Below are 20,000 nucleotides of genomic sequence, written 5' to 3'. Positions count from 1 at the left end.
TATCCATGCATTAATTTATCCATCCGTCCATCTATCTTTATCTATCCATCCATACATCTGTCTTTAGCCATCAATCCATCTATCAATCTATATCCATTTATATTTCTATATATCCATCTTTCTATGTCTATCCATTTATATTTATATATATTCATCTGTCTATGTCTATCCATTTATCTATATATGTCTATCCATCTATCTATCTATATCAATCCATCCATCTATATATATTTATCCATCTATCTGTCTATCTATATCTATCCATCTATCTATGTCTATCCATCTATCTATGTCTATCCATATATCTATCTATGTCTATCCATCTATCTATCTATATCAATCCATCCATCCATTCATATCTCTTTATCCATCCATCTATCCATCCATTCGCGAATGGCCCGACCATCCATTTCTTACCGTAAATCCATAAGAAGCGAACTTTCCTTACTTCCTTTTTTCTTTCTTTCTTTTCCTTTTTCCTTTTTCTTGGTCGAGGCCGCGAGACTCCGACGCCAGGGGAAGTAGTGATCTAAATAACCGATCGCCATTTATGGAGACCTAATAAGAGTGGGGCCTTTGTTGTTTATGGTAAAAGCTAGGACCTGCATGGCTACCGGGCCCTCACCGCAAACTGCCGGTGGGTGGGAGAGATGGGGGTGGGATAGGGGAAGAAGGGGAGGGGGGAGGGGGATGGGTGAGAGATGGAGGGGTGGGGAAAGAGGGGAGGGGGATGGGGGAACGGGGGTGGAGGAGTGGAGGAATAGAGGGGACAGGGGGAGGGGACGAGGGGGAAGGTTCTGATTAGGGGAGATGGGGGAGGGGGAAAGGGGGTGGAGGATTGGAGGGGACAGGGGGAGTGGAGGGGGAGAAGGGGATGGAGGAGAGGTGGGGACAGGGGAGGGGAGGGGGAAGGTTCTGAATAGGGGAGATGGGGTGGGGGTGGGGAAAGAGGGGAGGGGGATAGGGAGAGGGGGTGGAAGATTGAGGGGACAGGGGGAGGGGAGGGGGAAGGTTCTGATTAGGGGAGAAGGGAGAGGGGGTGGAGGGAAGAAGGTTGTGGCAGGTGGAGTAGGGGGGAGGGGAGGGGGAAGATTGTGACAAGGGGATGAGTGGGAGTGAGGGAAGGGGGTGGATGAGGGGAAGGAAGGGGAGCGGAGGGGTGTGAGGGGGTGAGGGAAGAGTGTTATGCAGAATTGGAGATTGCTGGTTCTCCACTTCTGGTGTTCTCTCTTTCCTCTCTTCGCTCTGTAGATTTAATATAGAGAAAAAGTTAGATATTGTGGCCCTTGAGGGGTGTGTGGGGGGGGGAGAGCCAGACTGCCCCCACCCCCAGCACCTCTCAATTGACGCCCGTGTGTTTTAGTTATTGATTTGTTAATATCTGTCTCTCTTTATGTGCCTGAAATCGTTATCTTTCTTTTCTACGTTAATTTCTCTCTCTCTCTCTCTCTCTCTCTCTCTCTCTCTCTCTCTCTCTCTTCTCTCTCTCTCCCTCTCCTCTCTCTCTCCCTCTTTATCTCTCTCTCCCTCTTCCTCTCTCTCTTTCCCTCTCCCTCTTCCTTTCTTTCTCTCTCCCTCTTCCTTTCTCTCTCTCCCTCTTCCTTTCTCTCTCTCCCCTCTTCCTTTCTCTCTCTCTCTTCCTTTCTCTCTATCTCTCCCTCTTCCTTTCTCTCTGTCTCTCCCTCTTCCTTTCTCTCTCTCTCTCCCTCTTCCTTTCTCTCTCTCTCTCTCCCTCTTCCTTTCTCTCTATCTCTCCCTCTTCCTTTCTCTCTGTCTCTCCCTCTTCCTTTCTCTCTCTCTCCCTCTTCCTTTCTCTCTCTCTCCATCTCCCTTTCTCTCTCTCTCCCTCTCTCTCTCTCTCTCTCCTTTCTCTCTCTCCCTCTTCCTTTCTCTCTCTCTCCCCTCCTCCTTCTCTCTCTCTCTCCCTCTCCCTTTCTCTTCCTCTTTCTCTCCCTTTCTCTTTCTCTCTCTCTCTCTCTCTCTCTCTCTCTCTCCTCTCTTCTCTCTCTCCCTCTCCCTTTCTCTTTGTCTCTCTCTCCCTCTCCCTTTCTCTCTTTCTTTCTCTCTTTCTCTGATTGTCTTTCTCTTTCTCACTCTCTCTCTTTCTCTCTCTCTCTCTCTCTCTCTCTCTCTCTCTCTCTCTATCTCTCTCTCTCTCTCTCTCTGTCTCTCTGTACATATATATATATATATATATATATATATATATATATATATATATATATATATTAGCTAAAAAGAAATCTATATGAATAACAATAATAATCAAATAAATGATAGTAATAACAAAAGATAAGTGATAAACAAAAATCAAAACAGACAACAAACGTCCCAAGATCAACACCAACCCCCCCCCTCTTCCTAACCATTCTCACCCCCTCCCCCCTCTCTCCTCCCCCCCACAGGTGCAACCGCCTCGTCAGTACTCCAGTATTCCATCATCTCCTGGGGAGGCCTCAGGGGGAACGTCACCTTCTCCTGGGGAGGGCCTGGCACCAACGTCACCGTGGAGGCTAGTCTGGAGGTCGTCGGGGTGCAGGTGCCGCCGGAGACCCAGGAGTACGACTGGGCCATCCACGATTGGCCGGTCAGATACGACACGGACCAGCGGTGCGGGTCGTCTGATCTCGGCTCCAAGTGAGTTGTGGATTTTGAGGGTTTTTTTGGGGGGTGTATTTTTTTTTTTTTTTTTTTTTTTTGGTTGGTGTAATTGGTGGTAATGGTGATGATGATGGTGATAATGGTGAGGATGATAATGGTGATAATGATGATGATAGGACTGATGATAATGATACTGCTTATTACAATAACAATATTGTTATTAACGGTAATAATTGTAGCAATGATAAAAAAAATAATGATAAATTAGAAATAATTGTAATAATGAAAATAATGATAAAATAGAAGTAATGATAATAATAATCATAATTATGATGATAGTGATATCAATGATGAAAATAATAGTAATAATTATTATAATACTATTAATAAAAATAATGATACTGATAATAGTAATAATGATAACGATGACGATAATGATAATAACTATAATTTTAATGATGATAATGATATTGCTAATAGTAATAATGATTATTGATAATAATAATAGTATTGATATTAATGATCAGGTGTTCACCCAAAAAATGGTGTGGGGTTGCATTTCCAAAATTTCCGATGATAATAATGGTAATGCTGATAATAGTATTCATAATAACAGTATTGATGCTAATAGAGTTATTGGGGCTCTTTCAGTCTTATACAAGATCGTAACCGATAATTCACATCCCCTCTATAAGTTTTTACCTGATTTTTATCAACCTGCAAGAATTACCAAAAGTTCTATGACCCTCAATTCAATGACATTTGATGTAAGTCGAAAGTTTTCTTGATGCTTTTTTACTGCTATTTGTAGGCTTTGGAAGAGATTGCCTTCAGAGATTGTAACTTCTCCGACTCTTGATAAGTTGAAAATATCAGCTAACATGTTTTTCTTACGTAAATAGCTAACTTTCTATTCTTTCATTCTTGACCTGCACTGGCACCTTTGGTGGTATAAATCTCAATTTTTTCAGTGTGGCTCTTCATATAGCTTACTATAACAATAATAGTAATAATAATAACAATTATAATAATAAATATAATAATAAATAAATTATTATAATAATAATAGCAAATAAACAAACATATCAGTCATTCCCTCAAATCCTCCATTTTCTACTTCAAAGAAAATGGGATCTATCGCACATGCTGGGGAAACTCGTCCTTCCCATGGCGGCGCCGATGATTTTCGAAACGGACAAGATTCAATTGGTCGGCGATGAGTCTATTTGGGGGCGCTCGCTTCTCATCTCCGGTGACAAGAGATCCACGTGTGCTAATATACATGTAAGTTTTATTCTCTTTTTCTTTTTTTCGATTTTTTTAATTGTTGGTATGGGTTTTTCTTTCGCTTTCATTTACTCTATCTGTCCGTCTGTCTTTGTCTCTTTCTCTTTCCTTTCCTCTCCCTCTCCCTCTCCCTCTCCCTCTCCCTCTCCCTCTCTCTCTCTCTCTCTCTCTCTCTCTCTCTCTCTCTCTCTCTCTCTCTCTCTCTCTCTCTCTCTCTCTCTCTCTCTCTCTCTCTCTCTCTCTCTTCTCTCTCTCTCTCTCTCTCTCTCTCTCTCTCTCTCATTCTCTCTCTCTCTCTCTCTCTCTCCGTTCTTTCATCTCCCTCTCTCTCTCTCTCTCTCTCTCTCTCTCTCTCTCTCTCTCTCTCTCTCTCTCTCTCTCTCTCTCTCTCTCTCTCTCTCTCTCTCTCTCTCCTCTCTCTCTCTCTCTCTCTCTCTCTCTCTCTCTCTCTCTCTCTCTCTCTCTCCCTCTCTCTCTCTCTCTCTCTCTCTCTCTCTCTCTCCTCTCTCTCTCTCTCTCCACCCCACTCTCTTTCCTTCTTACTCATAACTTTTGATCATTACTTATGCAAAAATGTATCAATTATAGCAATGACAATGTATGCATAAATAAATAAATCCTCCAATCCTACTCCTCCTCCTCTACCCTCCCTCCCACCCTCTCCTCTCTCCTCCCACCCTCTTCCCCTCTTCTCCTCTCTCCTCCCTCCCACCCCTCTCCTCTCCACCCCTCTCCTCCTCTCCCACCTCCCTCCTCCTCCCCCTCCCCCACCCCTCTCCTCCCTCTCCTTCCCTCCTCCTCCCACCCATCTCCCCTCTCCTCCCTCCTCTCCCTCCTCCTACCCTCCCCCTCTCCCTCCCCCTCCCATTCTCTCCTCCCTCCCATCCCTCTCCACCCCTCCCCTTCCCCTCTTCACCTCCTCCCCCCCTCCTCCCCTCTCCTCCCTCCCCCAGGGCGTGGGCGGCGAACGAACCTACGAGACGCGGTTCTTCAGTCCCGTGGGCGGCTCCGTCTGGATCCGCTCCTGGACGTGGAACGTGGGCGGCGCGGAGGGGGGCGCGGGCGGCGAGACGAAGGGCGTGCAGACCACCATCTTCACCGACGTGTTCAACACCGCCGACGACGACCCGCCCACCGGCAACCACGACTGGGCCGTCTTCATCACCGACATTCTCGACGACAGGGGTGAGTCGTGGCTCCTCGCTCTGAGGGGGGGGGGGGGGCGTTTGTGGGCGTTTATTGGGATACACGTACATGTAGATATGCACACACACGCGTACATACAGATACGCACACACACACACACGTAGATACAGATACGCACACACACATACATACACAAACGTACAAATGCACATACATACACACATTCACATACACATGTGATTGTATATGTGTGTTTGTATGTGTTCGTGCGTGTGTTTGTGTGTGTGTGTGTGAATGAAAGTGAACATCTTCACAGTGCAAAAAAAAATGTAATAGACCTTATATATTCGTCAAAAAAAAAATAATGATAATAATAATAACAACCAAAATCGCTCAAATACACTTCTTACACTGAGATAAATATTCATTCTCATTCACGTTCTTTCTACAACGAACAATTTACCACTTCGAGGCCGTGTGTGATAACCTGTAGCTAATAAGCAGCATGAACTTCCACGGTCAAGAACAGACGTGAGTAAAGAATAAAAGAAAAAAATCATGAGTTGGAATATGCAGAAGATTGAGTTACAATAGACGTGAGTAAAGAATAAAGGAAATTCATTTATAATAAATAAAATATATAATAAAATATATATATATATAATAAATAAAATGCAGAAGATTGAGTTACAACAGACATGAGTAAAGAATAAGATGAATAATGAGTTGGAATATGCAGAAGAAAGATTGAATTACAATAGACGTGAGTAAAGAATAAAAGAAATTCATATATGATAAATAAAATGCAGGATTGAATTACAACAGACATGAGTAAAGAATAAGATAGATAATGAGTTGGAATATGCAGAAGAAAGATCGAGTTACAAGAGACGTGAGTAAATAAGATGAATAATGAGTTGGAATATGCATAAGAAAGATTCAATTTCAACAGACGTGAGTAAATAAGATGAATAATGAGTTGGAATGTGCATAAGAAAGATTCAATTTCAACAGACGTGAGTAAATAAGATGAATAATGAGTTGGAATGTGCAGAAGAAAGATCGAGTTACAAGAGACGTGAGTAAATAAGATGAATAATGAGTTGGAATATGCATAAGAAAGATTCAATTTCAACAGACGTGAGTAAATAAGATGAATAATGAGTTGGAATGTGCATAAGAAAGATTCAATTTCAACAGACGTGAGTAAATAAGATGAATAATGAGTTGGAATGTGCAGAAGAAAGATCGAGTTACAAGAGACGTGAGTAAATAAGATGAATAATGAGTTGGAATATGCATAAGAAAGATTCAATTTCAACAGACGTGAGTAAATAAGATGAATAATGAGTTGGAATGTGCAGAAGAAAGATCGAGTTACAAGAGACGTGAGTAAATAGGATGAATAATGAATTGGAATATGCAGAAGAAAGATCGAGTTACAGCAGATGTTAGTAAAAACTAAAAGCGTTTTAAGCAAGGAAAGTTCTTGCCTGATATCTCAAGCGTTTTTCTTGCGAACTCAAGCATTTCGCTTGCTTTCTCAAGCGACCTCCGTAGATGGCTTGACTTGCGCTTGCTAAGTCAAGCGGTGTACCGTCACCATGGCAACGGCGTCGGTCGCGTACCGTACTGGTCACGATCCTTCGAATGCGGGCGTTGGCCAGGAACTCCGCTTAATATCTTATCAGATAAATAATTTTTTCACGGTATCTGATTCTGTAATTTTTCTTAAAATCGATATTCAAAGAAATTGAAATTAACTGAAAACGAAAGGAGATAATGGAGATTATGGGAATAAAAAGTTTTACTTATGAATAATAAATGATTATAAGACGAACAATTTTACTCATATTGTTAAAACTTCTCGTCTTTCTAAATCGAGAATATATCAGCTAAGGTTTTTATGAAATGAAGAATATTTCAAGTGAAAAAGTCTGAGAAATTCTAGCAACATTCTTTCTGTTGATATTATATTTGATGATTTGTTATATTTGAACCTCATAAAATCCTGGATATATGGGAATGGGTAGGCCTACATTTCAATTCAGGGATATTCATTTGTTTTGATAACGCGTCAGAATGAAAGGGCTGTCAATCGGAAGAGTGTGTCATTGTTTTAGAGGCACTTTCTATGAATATGGGAGAAAATATAGCGCTTTGTTAAGATGTTTGGGCTGGAATTTTATTTACTTCTCTGCCATCTTGATGCGGCGCTAGCTTGTCAGTTGTTTTGAATTGCGCGCTCAAAGTGTTACCAACCGCAGGTGAAATAAACTCCACCCTCGACTTGTGCATAAGTTATCTCTTTCCGAGATTGTTGGTGGGAATATTGCTTTTAAAACCCAAGTATGTATATTTCGTGTGTTATTTTGATGTTTCTATGCTCATCAAGGACTGTTATGATTTGTACTTTATAAACAGACATTTCCACATGTCTGGCATCACTGAAAAGGGGCCTGCCTGCCTTGGAAAGCGTTTTAAGCAGGGAACGGTACAGCGCTTGGCAAGAATTCTTGCCAAGCGCTCCCCTGCTTAAAACGCTTTAAGTTGAAGAGACACGACCTGAATAAGAACGTAAATGGGTAAGAACAAATATAAGATAATGATAAAAATTATTTTTAAAAAATCATGAGTAAAAGTGAACATGGATATAGACGACCTTAAGTTAAAAACGACCATCAATTTTTTTTTAAATAGATAAGAATGACCTTTTTTTCTTAAACGACCATGAATAACAACAAACGTAAATGCGACCATACACCCAAACAACCATAACGCAAAAACGACCATGTGCTATTACGACGCTGCGCCAAAACGACCACGTACTAATACGACCATGCGCTAAAACGACCACGTGCTATTACAACGATAACGTAAAAACGACCATGTGCTAACACGACCATGCTCTAAAACGACCACGTACTAGTACAGCCATAACGCAACATCGACGTTATTACACTAAAACGACTGAGCTAAAACGACCACGTACTAATACGACCATGCGCTAAAACGACCACGTGCTATTACAACGATAACGTAAAAACGACCATGTGCTAACACGACCATGCTCTAAAACGACCACGTACTAGTACAGCCATAACGCAAATACGACTATACACTAAAACGACTGAGCTAAAACGACCACGTACTAATACGACCATGCGCTAAAACGACCACGTGCTATTACAACGATAACGTAAAAACGACCATGTGCTAACACGACCATGCTCTAAAACGACCACGTACTAGTACAGCCATAACGCAAATACGACTATACACTAAAACGACTGAGCTAAAACGACCACGTACTAATACGACCATGCGCTAAAACGACCACGTGCTATTACAACGATAACGTAAAAACGACCATGTGCTAACACGACCATGCTCTAAAACGACCACGTACTAGTACAGCCATAACGCAAATACGACTATACACTAAAACGACTGAGCTAAAACGACCACGTACTATAATATGCCACGACCATGCACTAAAACGACCACGTGCTATTACAACGATAACGTAAAAACGACCATGTGCTAACACGACCATGCTCTAAAACGACCACGTACTAGTACAGCCATAACGCAAATACGACTATACACTAAAACGACTGAGCTAAAACGACCACGTACTAATACGACCATGTGCTAAAACGACTGAGCTAAAAACTGACCCACGACGTGACCCCATACACCCAGATCCAACCCTGAGACCGGTGTGCAGTGTCGACCCCCCCAGCAGCTGGGTTGCTTCACTCAAACGGGGTTGGCAAGCTGGGTTGCTTCACTCAAACGGGGTTGGCAAGCTGGTAATTACTCTGCGCAAGTCTTGGCGTAGAGGTCGACATATGCACGTTTACATGACCGTATGCATATATATATACGCACATTCATACGCTAATAAGGACGGATAGACGAACGTATATGTACGCATTTTCGTGTTCGTATGCGCGTGAGGGTTTGTAGTCGTAAATGCAAGGTATTCAGACAACTTGCAATTACGTGAATATTATGGGTCCTGTCATCTCTTTTTTTTTTTTTCTTTCTTTTTTTTTCTTCTCCTCCTCCTTCTTTTTTCTTCTTCTTTTCTTCTCCTTCTTCTTCTCCTTTTTTTCTTCTTCCTCTTCCTTCTCCTCCTCCTCCTCCTCTTTTTTCTTCTCCTCCTTCTTCTCTTTGCTTCCTTCCTATATTTCTTCTCATTTCCCTATTTATTTTCTTCTTATTTTCTTATTCCTATTCTTTCTTTCTTATTTTATGTTTTCTGTAATTTGCTGTGGATGTTATTGAGGGCTGAAAACATACTGGTCGCCATGACAGTATGATTATAACATTTTCATGACTAAGATAATAGATTATGATGATGATAAGTATGGTCTTATAAAGATGATGATAATAAGGCAATGATGGATTATAAAGCATTAAAAAAATAATAAAAATATATATATAGCAATAAAAATCATTGATATAGGTAGAAATAAAAGTATAAAAAATTATAAAGCAATGATGACCACAGAAATGATAATGATGTAGTGACAATAATGATAATAACGGGGATTTGATGATGAACATAATGGCCATAATAGCACTGGCGATGATAATAATAATCATAATAGCAATAATGATGTTGATAGTAACTATAATAACGACAAGAGCAATAATAATAGTAATTACAGATGGCGTTCATTTGAAACCACTTAGTAAAGGAAATATATTCGACTTTACCGTATTTTCCTTCTCTTTACAGTAAAGACTTACATGTTTATTATTATAAGATTCAGCCGTGGATTACGAGTTTAGAAAAAAAAAGAATAATGAATAAAGTGAAAAATAAACATGCAATTTCACATTGAAAAAGAAAAATTGTAGTGTTTTTTTTTATATTCCCGTTTTCTGTTTTTTTTTTTTTAATTATATCTTGGAAATGTTGATCTGAAATCTATTACAATTCTGTTCATTTAGGTTTTGAAAATATTAGCGTTTTCTTTTTCCCTGTTTATAAAAAAGAAATGTATTAATTTTAATTTTATTCACTATTTGTATCATTCTACTTATTCATTTTTATGCATTTTTCACTTTTTTCCCTTAAAACTACTTTTTTATTCATTGTTTTATGTTTGTTTGTCTGATTTTTTTTCTTCATCGTTTCTTTATCTTTTTTTCTTTGTTTCTTTATTTTTTCTTCAAGTTTCTTTTTTCTTTCTTCTTTCACCTCATTTTCTCTTTCTTCCTTCTCTGCTTTTTTTTCCGATTCCTCTTGTTCATCATCCTCTTCTGTTTATTCTAACCTCTTCACCGTCATCATGTACTTGTCTTTGCTATTTTCGCTATTTCAAAAGAAAAAAATATATTCAAGGCCATTTTCCAACTACAAAAAAAAAAAAAAAAAAAAAAACAAACCCTCTCTCTCTCTCTCTCTCTCTCTCTCTCTCTCTCTCTCTCTCTCTCTCTCTCTCTCTCTCTCTCTCTCTCTCTCTCTCTCTCTCTTTCAACAAAAGATTCTTTACCCAACTTTCCATTTCTCAGACATTATTCCAATCGTCTTGACTGCCAGAAAAAAAATACACCACGAAATTATTTTCATATCGTAAATTGTAGGGTTTTTTTTTATGGACAGTAAGCTTCCCAGATTGCTACTGTTTATGGTCGTTTCAACAGAGGTCAGAAGATGAGTCGTTTTCTCTCTTTATTCGTGGCCTTGAGCGAATGGAGATAGAGAGGGATGGGAGAGCGAGTGGGAAAGGAAGAGGGAGAGAGATCGGCTGAAAGAGAGAGGTGGGAGGGAAGGAGGGAGGGAGAGTGGTTGAAAGAAAGAGGGGTGAGAGGGAAGGAGGGAGGGAGGGTGGCTGAAAGAGAGAGAGGAGGGAGGGAGAGAGATGTGGGAGGGAAGGAGGGAGGGAGAGAGATTGGCTGAAAGGGAGAGAGGTGGGAGGGAAGGAGGGAGAGAAAGACAGAGAGAGGGGGAAAGTGACAGAAAGAGAGAGGGAGAGAGAAACAGACAGACAGTCCAACAAAGAGACAGCCAGAGAGGGAGAGAGATTGTTTGCGTGTTACTGCCAGTTTTGTTTATGGACGATCGTGTGCAGTGGGCATGCGTCTTTCGCCCGCGGGCACTGTTAAACAAGCACGGAGCTCTGTCTTCTCGTTCTTTTTCTCTTTCTTGTCTCTGTCTCTCTTTTTTTCTCCCTAGGTATCTCTTTTTATCTATGTTTTCCTCTCTCTCTCTCTCTCTCTCTCTCTCTCTCTCTCTCTCTCTCTCTCTCTCTCTCTCTCTCTCTCTCTCTCTCTCACTCTCTCTCTCTCTCTCTCTCTCTTTCTCCTCTCTTTCTCTCTCTCTCAACACTGTCTCTGTCTCTCTCTCTTTCTCCCTCTCTCTCTCCTCTCTCCCTCTCTCTCCCTCCCTCCTCCCTCCCCCTCCCTCCTCTCTCTCTCTCTCTCTCTCTCTCTTTCTCTCTCTCTCTCTCTCTCTCTCTCTCTCTCTCTCTCTCTCTCTCTCTCTCTCTCTCTCACTCTCTCACTCTCTCTTCACCTTCTCTCTCTCTCTCTCTCTCTCTCTCTCTCTCCACTCTCTCACCTCTCTCTCTCTCTCTCTCTCCTCTCTCTCTCTCTCTCTCTCTCTCTCTCTCTCTCTCTCTCTCTCTCTCTCCCTCTCTCTCTCTCTCTCTCTCTCCTCTCTCTCTCTCTCTCTCTCTCTCTCTCTCTCTCTCTTCTCTCTCTCTCTCTCTCTCCTCCCTCCCTCCCTTCCTCCTCCCTCCCTCCCTCCCTCCCTCCTCCTTCCTCTCCTCTCCTCCTCCCTTCCCCTCTCTCTCTTTCTCTCTCTATTTATCTATCTATCTTTTCTTTCTCTGATAATGTTGAATATGGAGTTGTGATAATAATGATAATATTAAGTAATCTCACCACCACTACTACGACATTTCTACGGACAAATGATATAACTGAATAAGCAATAATGAAAATACAAAAAGAAGTGACATCGACCACCGTGGAATGACAGTTATAAGCGAAGAAAGGATCCTGATCTCTTTACACTTATGATCCCTTTATCTCGCTCTGTGAAAAGGGGATTCAAAGATCCTTATCAGTGTTTGTGTTCAATTTTTGTTTACTTTTCGTGTTTCAGAAGCGAAGGATGCCTGACTTAAATCCTTTTGGGGTTTATACTATTTGGCAGTTCCTTTGTGTAGCGGTTTTTCTCTCGATTAGAATCTTTTCATCTCGTATTAGCGTAATTTGACATTCCTTTCTTCGTTCCGTTTACTTCTCGCCTTTCTAATTTTTTTCCTTATAAGGAGGGTAAGATGGAGAGGGAGAGGCAGGCAGGCAAAGAGAGAGAGGAGAAAAAGAATGAGAAACAGATAGAAAGGGACCGACCGACATAAAAATGAGAAACAGAGAAAATGAGAGACAAAGAAAGATAGGCAGACAGAGACAATGAAACGAAAAGAAGAGAGAGAGAGAAACAGAGAAAATGAGAGACAAACATATGGAGACAGAGAACAGAAGATGGAAAGAGAGAGAGACAGAGAGAATGAGAATAAGAGACAGTCAGTAAACCTAACCGATAAACAGAGGCAGAGAGAATGGAAAAAGAAAGACAAAAATAAAACATTCAGGACAGATAGGCTAGAAACAAAGACAGAAAGAAACGAAAAGAGAGAAAGAAGCTGAGATCACAGAGAGTGGAAAGACAGATAGAGGGCGGGGGAGGGGGGATGGTAGCCTCCTTGTCTCATCTTCACCCCCCCCCCCCCAAGTGAAAAAGCCTCCTTGAGTCTTGGCGCGAAAGTGTTACAAGAATGGTAAAACGAAAGACATCTTATAGGCCGGCGGTTTTTTTGTGGTGCAGAATCACTTGAGAATATGACAATAGACATTTTTTGTTTTCTCTCTCTTTCTTTCTTAATCTATCTCTCTCTCTGTCTCTCTTTCTCTTAATCTCTCTCTCTCTCTCTTTCTTTCTTATTCTCTCTCTCTCTCTCTCTCTCTCTCTCTCTCTCTCTCTCTCTCTCTCTCTCTCTCCCTCTCTCTCCTCTCCTCTCCCTCTCTCCTCTCTCTCTCTCCTCTCCCTCTCCCTCTCCCTCTCCCTCTCTCCCTCTCCCTCTCCCTCTCCCTCTCCCACTCCCTCTCTCTCTCCCTCTCCCTCTCTCTCCTTCTCTCCCTCCCTCCCTCTCTCTCTCTCTCTCTCTCTCTCTCTCTCTCTCTCTCTCTCTCTCTCTCTCTCTCTCTCTCTCTCTCTCTCTCTCTCTCTCTCTCTCTCTCTTATTTACATCGTCATCTGCGCGTGTGCTAAACCGGACCACATGCAAGGTTTTGGTTGAGGTCGCCTTTGGAATACAAACTCAAGCAATTTTCTCTCTTCGTTATCTTTTCTCTGTTCTTCGTACCTGATTATTTATTTTGGTTTCTCTCTCTCTTAGTATCTCTCTATCTCTGTCTCTCTTTATTTTCTTAATCTCTCTCTCTCTCTCTCTCTCTCTCTCTCTCTCTCTCTCTCTCTCTCTCTCTCTCTCTCTCTCTCTCTCTCTCTCTATATATATATATATATATATATATATATATATATATATATATATATATATATATATATATTATATATATAAATATATATATATATTTTATTTATTTATTTATTTATTTATTTATATTTCTATATATATTTATATATGTGTGTGTGTGTAAAAATGTGCATATATATATATATATATATATATATATATATATATATATATATATATATATAATGTTCCTATTACCCTAAAAAATCGCTAAACCCGAATGATGGCCAAAAGTTGGCGTCAGCTTTCCAATTCCTCCCGCCCACTTATTGCCGATCATAAAAGCATTCTAACGAGCTCCTTTAATCCTCTATGTTTCGCTGAGTGCTTTAGCAATTCGTCCCTTTCCGTTAATTTTATAGTGCCGCGTCCCCGTAGCATTACATCGCCACGCCCCTACAGCACTATAGTCACACGCTGCAATAGCATTATATTGTCACGTCCCTACAGCTTTATAGTGACACGCGTCGCTATAGCATTGTATTGTCACGCCCCTATAGCATTATAGTTGACACGCCCTTATAGTGCTATAGTGATACGCCTTTTTTTAAACAGTACTATAGTGAAATAGACCCTTTCTCCCCGTGCCATCGTGACAGTGCGAATATTTGAAATGCTCCTGACGTTTTAATGGCGGAATAACCGTCGCTTGTTTACACCCGCGCTGAGATGTTAAATATTCGGCCTCGTGTGTTGCAAGGACGGCCTTCGTTGAGGTTAGGCCAGGGGTTGGAGTTTTAGTGGAGTGGTTGCTTTTATTTGTTTTTTGTCTTGTCTCCTTCTTCATGTCTGCTTCTGCTTCTTCTTCTTCTTCTTCATGTCTGCTTCTTCTTCTTCTTCTTCATGTCTGCTTCTTCTTCTTCTTCTTCATGTCTGCTTCTTCTTCTTCTTCTTCTTCTTCTTCTTCTTCTTCTTCTTCTTCTTCTTCTTCTTCTTCTTCTTCTTCTTCTTCTTCTTCTTCTTCTTCTTTTTAATTTTCTTTTTCTTTTTCGTATTTTTTTATTCTTCCTTTTTTGTGGGTATAGGGCTGGGAAAACATGTTATATAATGTTCGGAAATACGCATGGAGAGGTTGTGTATGTGTATATGTATAATTTTATGTAGTCTGTGTATGCATATGAGAAAGAGAGACAGAGAAAGATACAGAGAGAGAGACAGAAACGGACAGTGAGAGAAAGAGAGAGACGAACAGAGAGAGAAAGATACAGACAGAGAGAGAGAGAGAAAGAGACAAACAGACAGAGATAGAGAGAGAGACAGACAAACAGACAGAGAGAAAGTGAACGAAACTGCCCCCGTTCTGCACGCTGGCTGCTGGACGTTAACAGTTCAGTGTCCAGACCAGAAACCACACTTCTCGTCGCTGGTGCGTGATCTGCGTGGAACACTTATTAAGAGAATGTACTGGGGTTCCGTGACTAATCAAAGAGATACCGGTAATGAATGATGATGACAGTTGTGATGATTGAGAGATAACATTGTCGTGTTGAAACAATGAAGTCTTTTGGTTCTGGTGCAGCTAACAAGGATGTTTCTACATATATAAAAAATGAAATTATCTAACAAGGATGTTTCTACATATATAAAAAAGGGAAATGACATTCATGTTTACGTTAACCTAATTGAAATTTGAATTCACAACCCTTTATACTTGTCCCTCTACCGAACCAATAAACGCAACGCCATCTATTGGTTGAAATTATCGTTAAAAAAACACCACCGAACTTTCGAGTCCTTCTAAAGTGGCTTGTTGGTTCGACATGGTCGTTTAACCGTCCCGTTCCTCTTTCAACGGTAAACGGTGCTTCTGGTACTGATAAATGACCACCAGGCACTTTCGACCGTTGTTAAGTGACCGAGAACGCCGTAACAAGACAGACTAGTCCATGATTCTTGTTAAATGAGCCAGCGAGTGACGGAGGTCTGATACGGCCTGTCTAGTGAGGCAATGAAAAATGGGGGATTCTTTCTCTCTGTTTCAGTCTCTGTCTGGCTGCTTTTCTCTTTCTCTTTCTCTCTTTCTCTCTCTCTCTCTCTCTCTCTCTCTCTCTCTCTCTCTCTCTCTCTCTCTCTCTCTCTCTCTCTCTCTCTCTCTCTCTCTCTCTCTCTCTCTCTTTCTCTTTCTCTTTCTCTTTCTCTCTTTCTCTTTCTCTTTCTCTTTCTCTTCTCTCTCTCTCCCTCCTCTCCCTCTCTCCCTCCCCCCTCCCTTCTCCTCCTCCCTCTACTCCGCCTTCCCTCCATCTCTCCCTTCCTACCCACCTTCCCTCCCTCCCTCCTACCCACCTTCCCTCCCTCCCTCCTACCCACCTTCCCTCCCTCCCTTCCTTCTTCATCTCTCCCCTCCCTCCTCAAACACCAAACCCCCCATTCCAATAAAATCGAAATCCCCCTCAACTAACCACCGCCATGACGACCTTCCCGACAGACGAGAGGACGTCCTGCAACTTCCTGAGCCGCGTCTACGACCCCCTAGGACGCGAGAAGTGTGACGACGCCGGATGTCCCATGGGTCGCCTCTCCCACGCCTTCGGGGAGCTACGCGTCGGCACTCGGAGGTGGGTGTGGGGGGAAGGGAGAGGGGGGGAGAGGGGGATGAATGAGGATGAGAGGGAGAGAGAGGATGGGTGAATGGGAGAGGGAGGGGAGGGGAAGAAAAAAGAGTGATGGGGAGTGAATGGTGAGAGAGAGGGGAGGAGGAAGGGGAGTGAATGGGAGGAGAGGAGAGGAAGGAAGGAGGAGGAAGAAAGGGAAGTGAATGGAAGAGAGGAGAGAGGAGAGAGAAAAAAGGGGAAATGGTGGTGAATAGCAAGAAAGAGATAGGAAGAAACGGAGTGAATGGAAGAGAGGGAGAGAGAAAAAAAAGGAAACGGAGTGAATGAGAGAGAGATAGGAGGAGGAAAGGGAGTGAATGAAAGAGAGATAGGAGGAAAGGGAGTGAATGAGAGAGAGATAGGAGGAAAGGGAGTGAATGAGAGAGAGAGAGAGAGCGGCCCCACCACTGACCTGTGACCCGCCTCCTGCAGGTCCCGCTTCTCCCGCAAGATGTACTCGACCACCGACTTCGCGCTGCCGGACCTGTCGGGCCCCAGGAAGCTGTACATCGCCGTGATGGGCGCGCTGCACCCTGACCACCTGTGGGCGTGCGCCAAGATGCGGGAGGTGAAGCCCAAGAAGGCGCGCGCCATCTTCAACGGGCTGGGCGTGACGGGCGAGGTGCGGTTCGAGCAGACGTCAGTCTTCGCGCCCACGGACCTGACGCTGGACCTCCGCGGGCTGGACGGGCGTGCGGGCGGCTTCCACGTGCACGAGCTGCCGTCGTACCCGCCCAAGCACGCGGGCGACTTCCCGTGCGGCAAGACGGGCGGCCACTACAACCCCTTCGAGGTGGACCCGAGCACCTCGCCCGAGCCGGGCCTGGGCAGCCACGACCGCTACGAGCTGGGCGACCTGAGCGGCAAGCACGGCCTCCTGACGGGGCTGCAGGAGGTCGAGGCCACCGTCACGGACCACAACCTGCCGCTGTTCGGGCCGCGCTCCGTGCTGACGCGCAGCCTGGTGCTGCACCGCGACACGGGCGCGCGCTGGCTCTGCGCCAACATCCGGCCGACGCAGCCGCAGGTGCGCGCCGCCGTCACCTTCCGCTACCCGCTGGTCGGCGAGATCATCTTCGAGCAGGAGGCCGACAACTACCTGGCCGACACCACCGTCTTCGTCAGCTACCTTGTGTACTCGGACGGCAGCAGGAACGCCACGGGCAAGCACCGCTGGCACGTGCACGACAACGTCCCGGGGAGGGACTTCTACAACTGGACCATGCGCTGCGTGTCGGCCGGAGGACACTACAACCCCTACAAGGTGAGGCCACGGGAGGGGGAGGGGGCGGGGTTGTGAGACTGTTGTACTCATCAAACTGGTTGTTAAACTGGGTTCTATCTGCGTCTCGTTTATGGCTGTTAACTAGAACAAGGAGGTGGGTTTTGATGCGGAAAGAAAGGTATTTCTAAGGTCTATTACGGAATGCCTTTTTAGGTATACAGGCATGAATTAAATTGCTCACTATAGCTATATTAATTAAGTTTGATTTAAGTTAATAGACCGTAAAAATTAAATCAAATTAGAAGTAAAAATATCTCCCCTATCTTTCTTATCACTCACCCTTCACCCGCCACAGTCCCCCCACCCCCACCCCATCCCCCGTTATCTCTTTAATCACTCACCCTTTACCCGCCACAGACCCCCCCCCTCCCCTTTATCTCTCTCATCACTCGCCCTTCACCCGCCACGCACCCCCCCCCTCACCCTTATCTCTCTTATCACTCTCCCTTTCACTCCCCACCCCCACCCCCTGCCCCCCGTTATCTCTCCTCACCACCCACCCTTCGCCCGCCACGGACCCCCCCCCCCCTCACCCTTATCTCTTCTCATCCAACTCTCCCTTCACCCGCCACCCGGACCCCCCCCCCCCTCACCCTTATCTCTCTCATCACACTCACCCTTCACTCGCCACGGACCCCCCCCCCCCCCTCACCCTTTATCTCTCTCATCACTCACCCTTCACCACCTCCACCCCCATCCCCACCCCCTCCCCAGTGTATCTGTCTCACCACCACACCCCTTCGCCCCGCCACGGACCCCCCCCCTTCACCCCACATACCCCTCACCCCCCGTTATCTCTCTCACCACCCACCCTCCACCCGCCGCAGACCACCCACCTCTTCACCCCACACCCCACCCTGTTATCTCTCTCACCAACCCCTCTCCACCCGCCGCAGATCTCCCTGGCCGACAAAGTCTACCGCTACTGCAACGCCGACACGGCCGAGCGCTGTGAAGTCGGCGACCTGGAGAAGCGCCACGGGTCCCTGTACGTCGCCGGGTCGGTTCGGGAAGTCGGCGACACGCAGAGGCTCTTCACCGACACCAACCTGCCGCTGTCGGGCCCCAAGTCGATCCTCGGCCACTCGGTTGTGCTCCACGACGACTACGCCCCGAAGCACAGGGGGGATCGGATGGCCTGTGCTGGGTGAGTGTCGGGGGGGGGATAGGATGGCCTGTGCTGGGTGAGTGTCGGGGGGAGTAATGTCGGGGAGAAGACTTTAATGGTGGGGGAGGGGATGGGGGGAGGTTAAGGGAAAGTGGGGGGAATAGGATTGGCCTGTGCTGGGTGAGTGGGAGGATGTGGTGTGGGAGGTGGGGATTGGGGAAGGGAGGGTTAGTGGGGTAGGAGGAAATTGGGGGGGGACTTTGTGAGGGGGTGGGAAGGTGTGGGGGAATAGGATGGCCTGTGCTGGGTGAGTGTCGGGGGTGGGGGGTGGGGGGTGGGGGGAATAGGATGGCTCTTGTGCTGGGTGAGTGGGGGGATGGGGGAGTGGGATGTGGTGTGTGGGAGGTGGGGGAGTGGGGGAGGGGGGACGGGATGGCCTGTGCTGGGTGAGTGTGGAGGGGGGTGGTGGGTGGGGGAGGGGGAAATAGGATGGCCTGTTGCTGGGTGAGAGTGTCATGGAGGGGGACTTGTGGGGGGGATGTGTGGAGTGGGGGGATGGGGGTGGAAGGTGGGGGAGGGACTTGGGGGGGATAGGGATGGCTTGTGCTGGGTGAGTGTCTGGGGGGGAGGGGAGTGGGGGGAGCAGTAGGATGGGTGGGGGAAGTGGAATGGACGTGGGGGGGAGGGGGATGTGGGATGGAAGGGCTGGGAGGGGGGGCGTGTGGGGTGCGGGGGGATAGGATGGCCTGTGCTGGGTGGGTGTGTGGGATGGGGTGGGGAAATGGGATAGGGGAGGGAGGGACTTGTGGGGGGGGATTGGGGAAGTATGTGTGTGGGAGGAGGGGATGAGCGTGAGTGAGGTAGGGGGTGGGGAAATTGGATGGATGTGGGGGGGGGGGTGAGTGTGAGGTGGAGGGTGGGGGATTGGGGGATGATGTGTGTGAGAGGAGGGGTAGGAGGGTATAGCGGGCGAGTGTGTGATGTGTGTGCATGTGGTACTGAATATGAACAGGAAATCTTGTAAATAATTATTTCCATACTTAGCTAGATCCATTTCTCTTGCTTCTTGTTTCGAGATCAAGAAACAACCAACGATTTCAACGCAGAGAAACCCCATGTTACACTCCATTTAATATTCCTACACTTCAGAAGCCTCTCACCTCACAATCAGCCATCTTGTATTTTTTTCTTCACTAAATTACTCTTTTCTCACTTTTTTTCTTCCAAATTACCATTTCCACATTTTATTTTCTTCTCTAATTCTCCAAAATTTTGTTTTCTTTCAAACCCAAAATACCCTTTTCTTATTTTATTTTCTTCTCCCTTCTTCCAAATTACCACTTTCTTATTATTCCATTTCCTACTTTTTATAATTTCATCTTCTTTCTTTTTTCTTATTATTTCACATTTTACCTTTACTT

The 20,000-nt window shown here is 44.8% G+C and overlaps 1 protein-coding gene across 1 annotated transcript in view; it reads left to right on the top strand.

The window, feature by feature from the left end:
• Rsod (Related to Sod) overlaps positions 1–20,000 on the top strand; it is a 94,580-nt gene that overhangs the window by 23,243 nt on the left and 51,337 nt on the right. The window contains exons 2-7 of the mRNA XM_070126705.1: positions 2,406–2,637; positions 3,726–3,885; positions 4,842–5,073; positions 16,021–16,150; positions 16,619–17,450; positions 18,368–18,618. Of these exons, the coding sequence (XP_069982806.1) occupies positions 2,406–2,637; positions 3,726–3,885; positions 4,842–5,073; positions 16,021–16,150; positions 16,619–17,450; positions 18,368–18,618 (1,837 nt within the window). The remainder of the gene's footprint in view (positions 1–2,405; positions 2,638–3,725; positions 3,886–4,841; positions 5,074–16,020; positions 16,151–16,618; positions 17,451–18,367; positions 18,619–20,000) is intronic.

This window comes from Penaeus vannamei, chromosome 10 (assembly GCF_042767895.1).
Source record: "Penaeus vannamei isolate JL-2024 chromosome 10, ASM4276789v1, whole genome shotgun sequence".
Lineage (NCBI taxonomy): Eukaryota > Metazoa > Arthropoda > Malacostraca > Decapoda > Penaeidae > Penaeus > Penaeus vannamei.
Note: the sequence above shows the minus strand (reverse complement) of the source record. Positions and strands in the feature narration are given on the sequence as shown.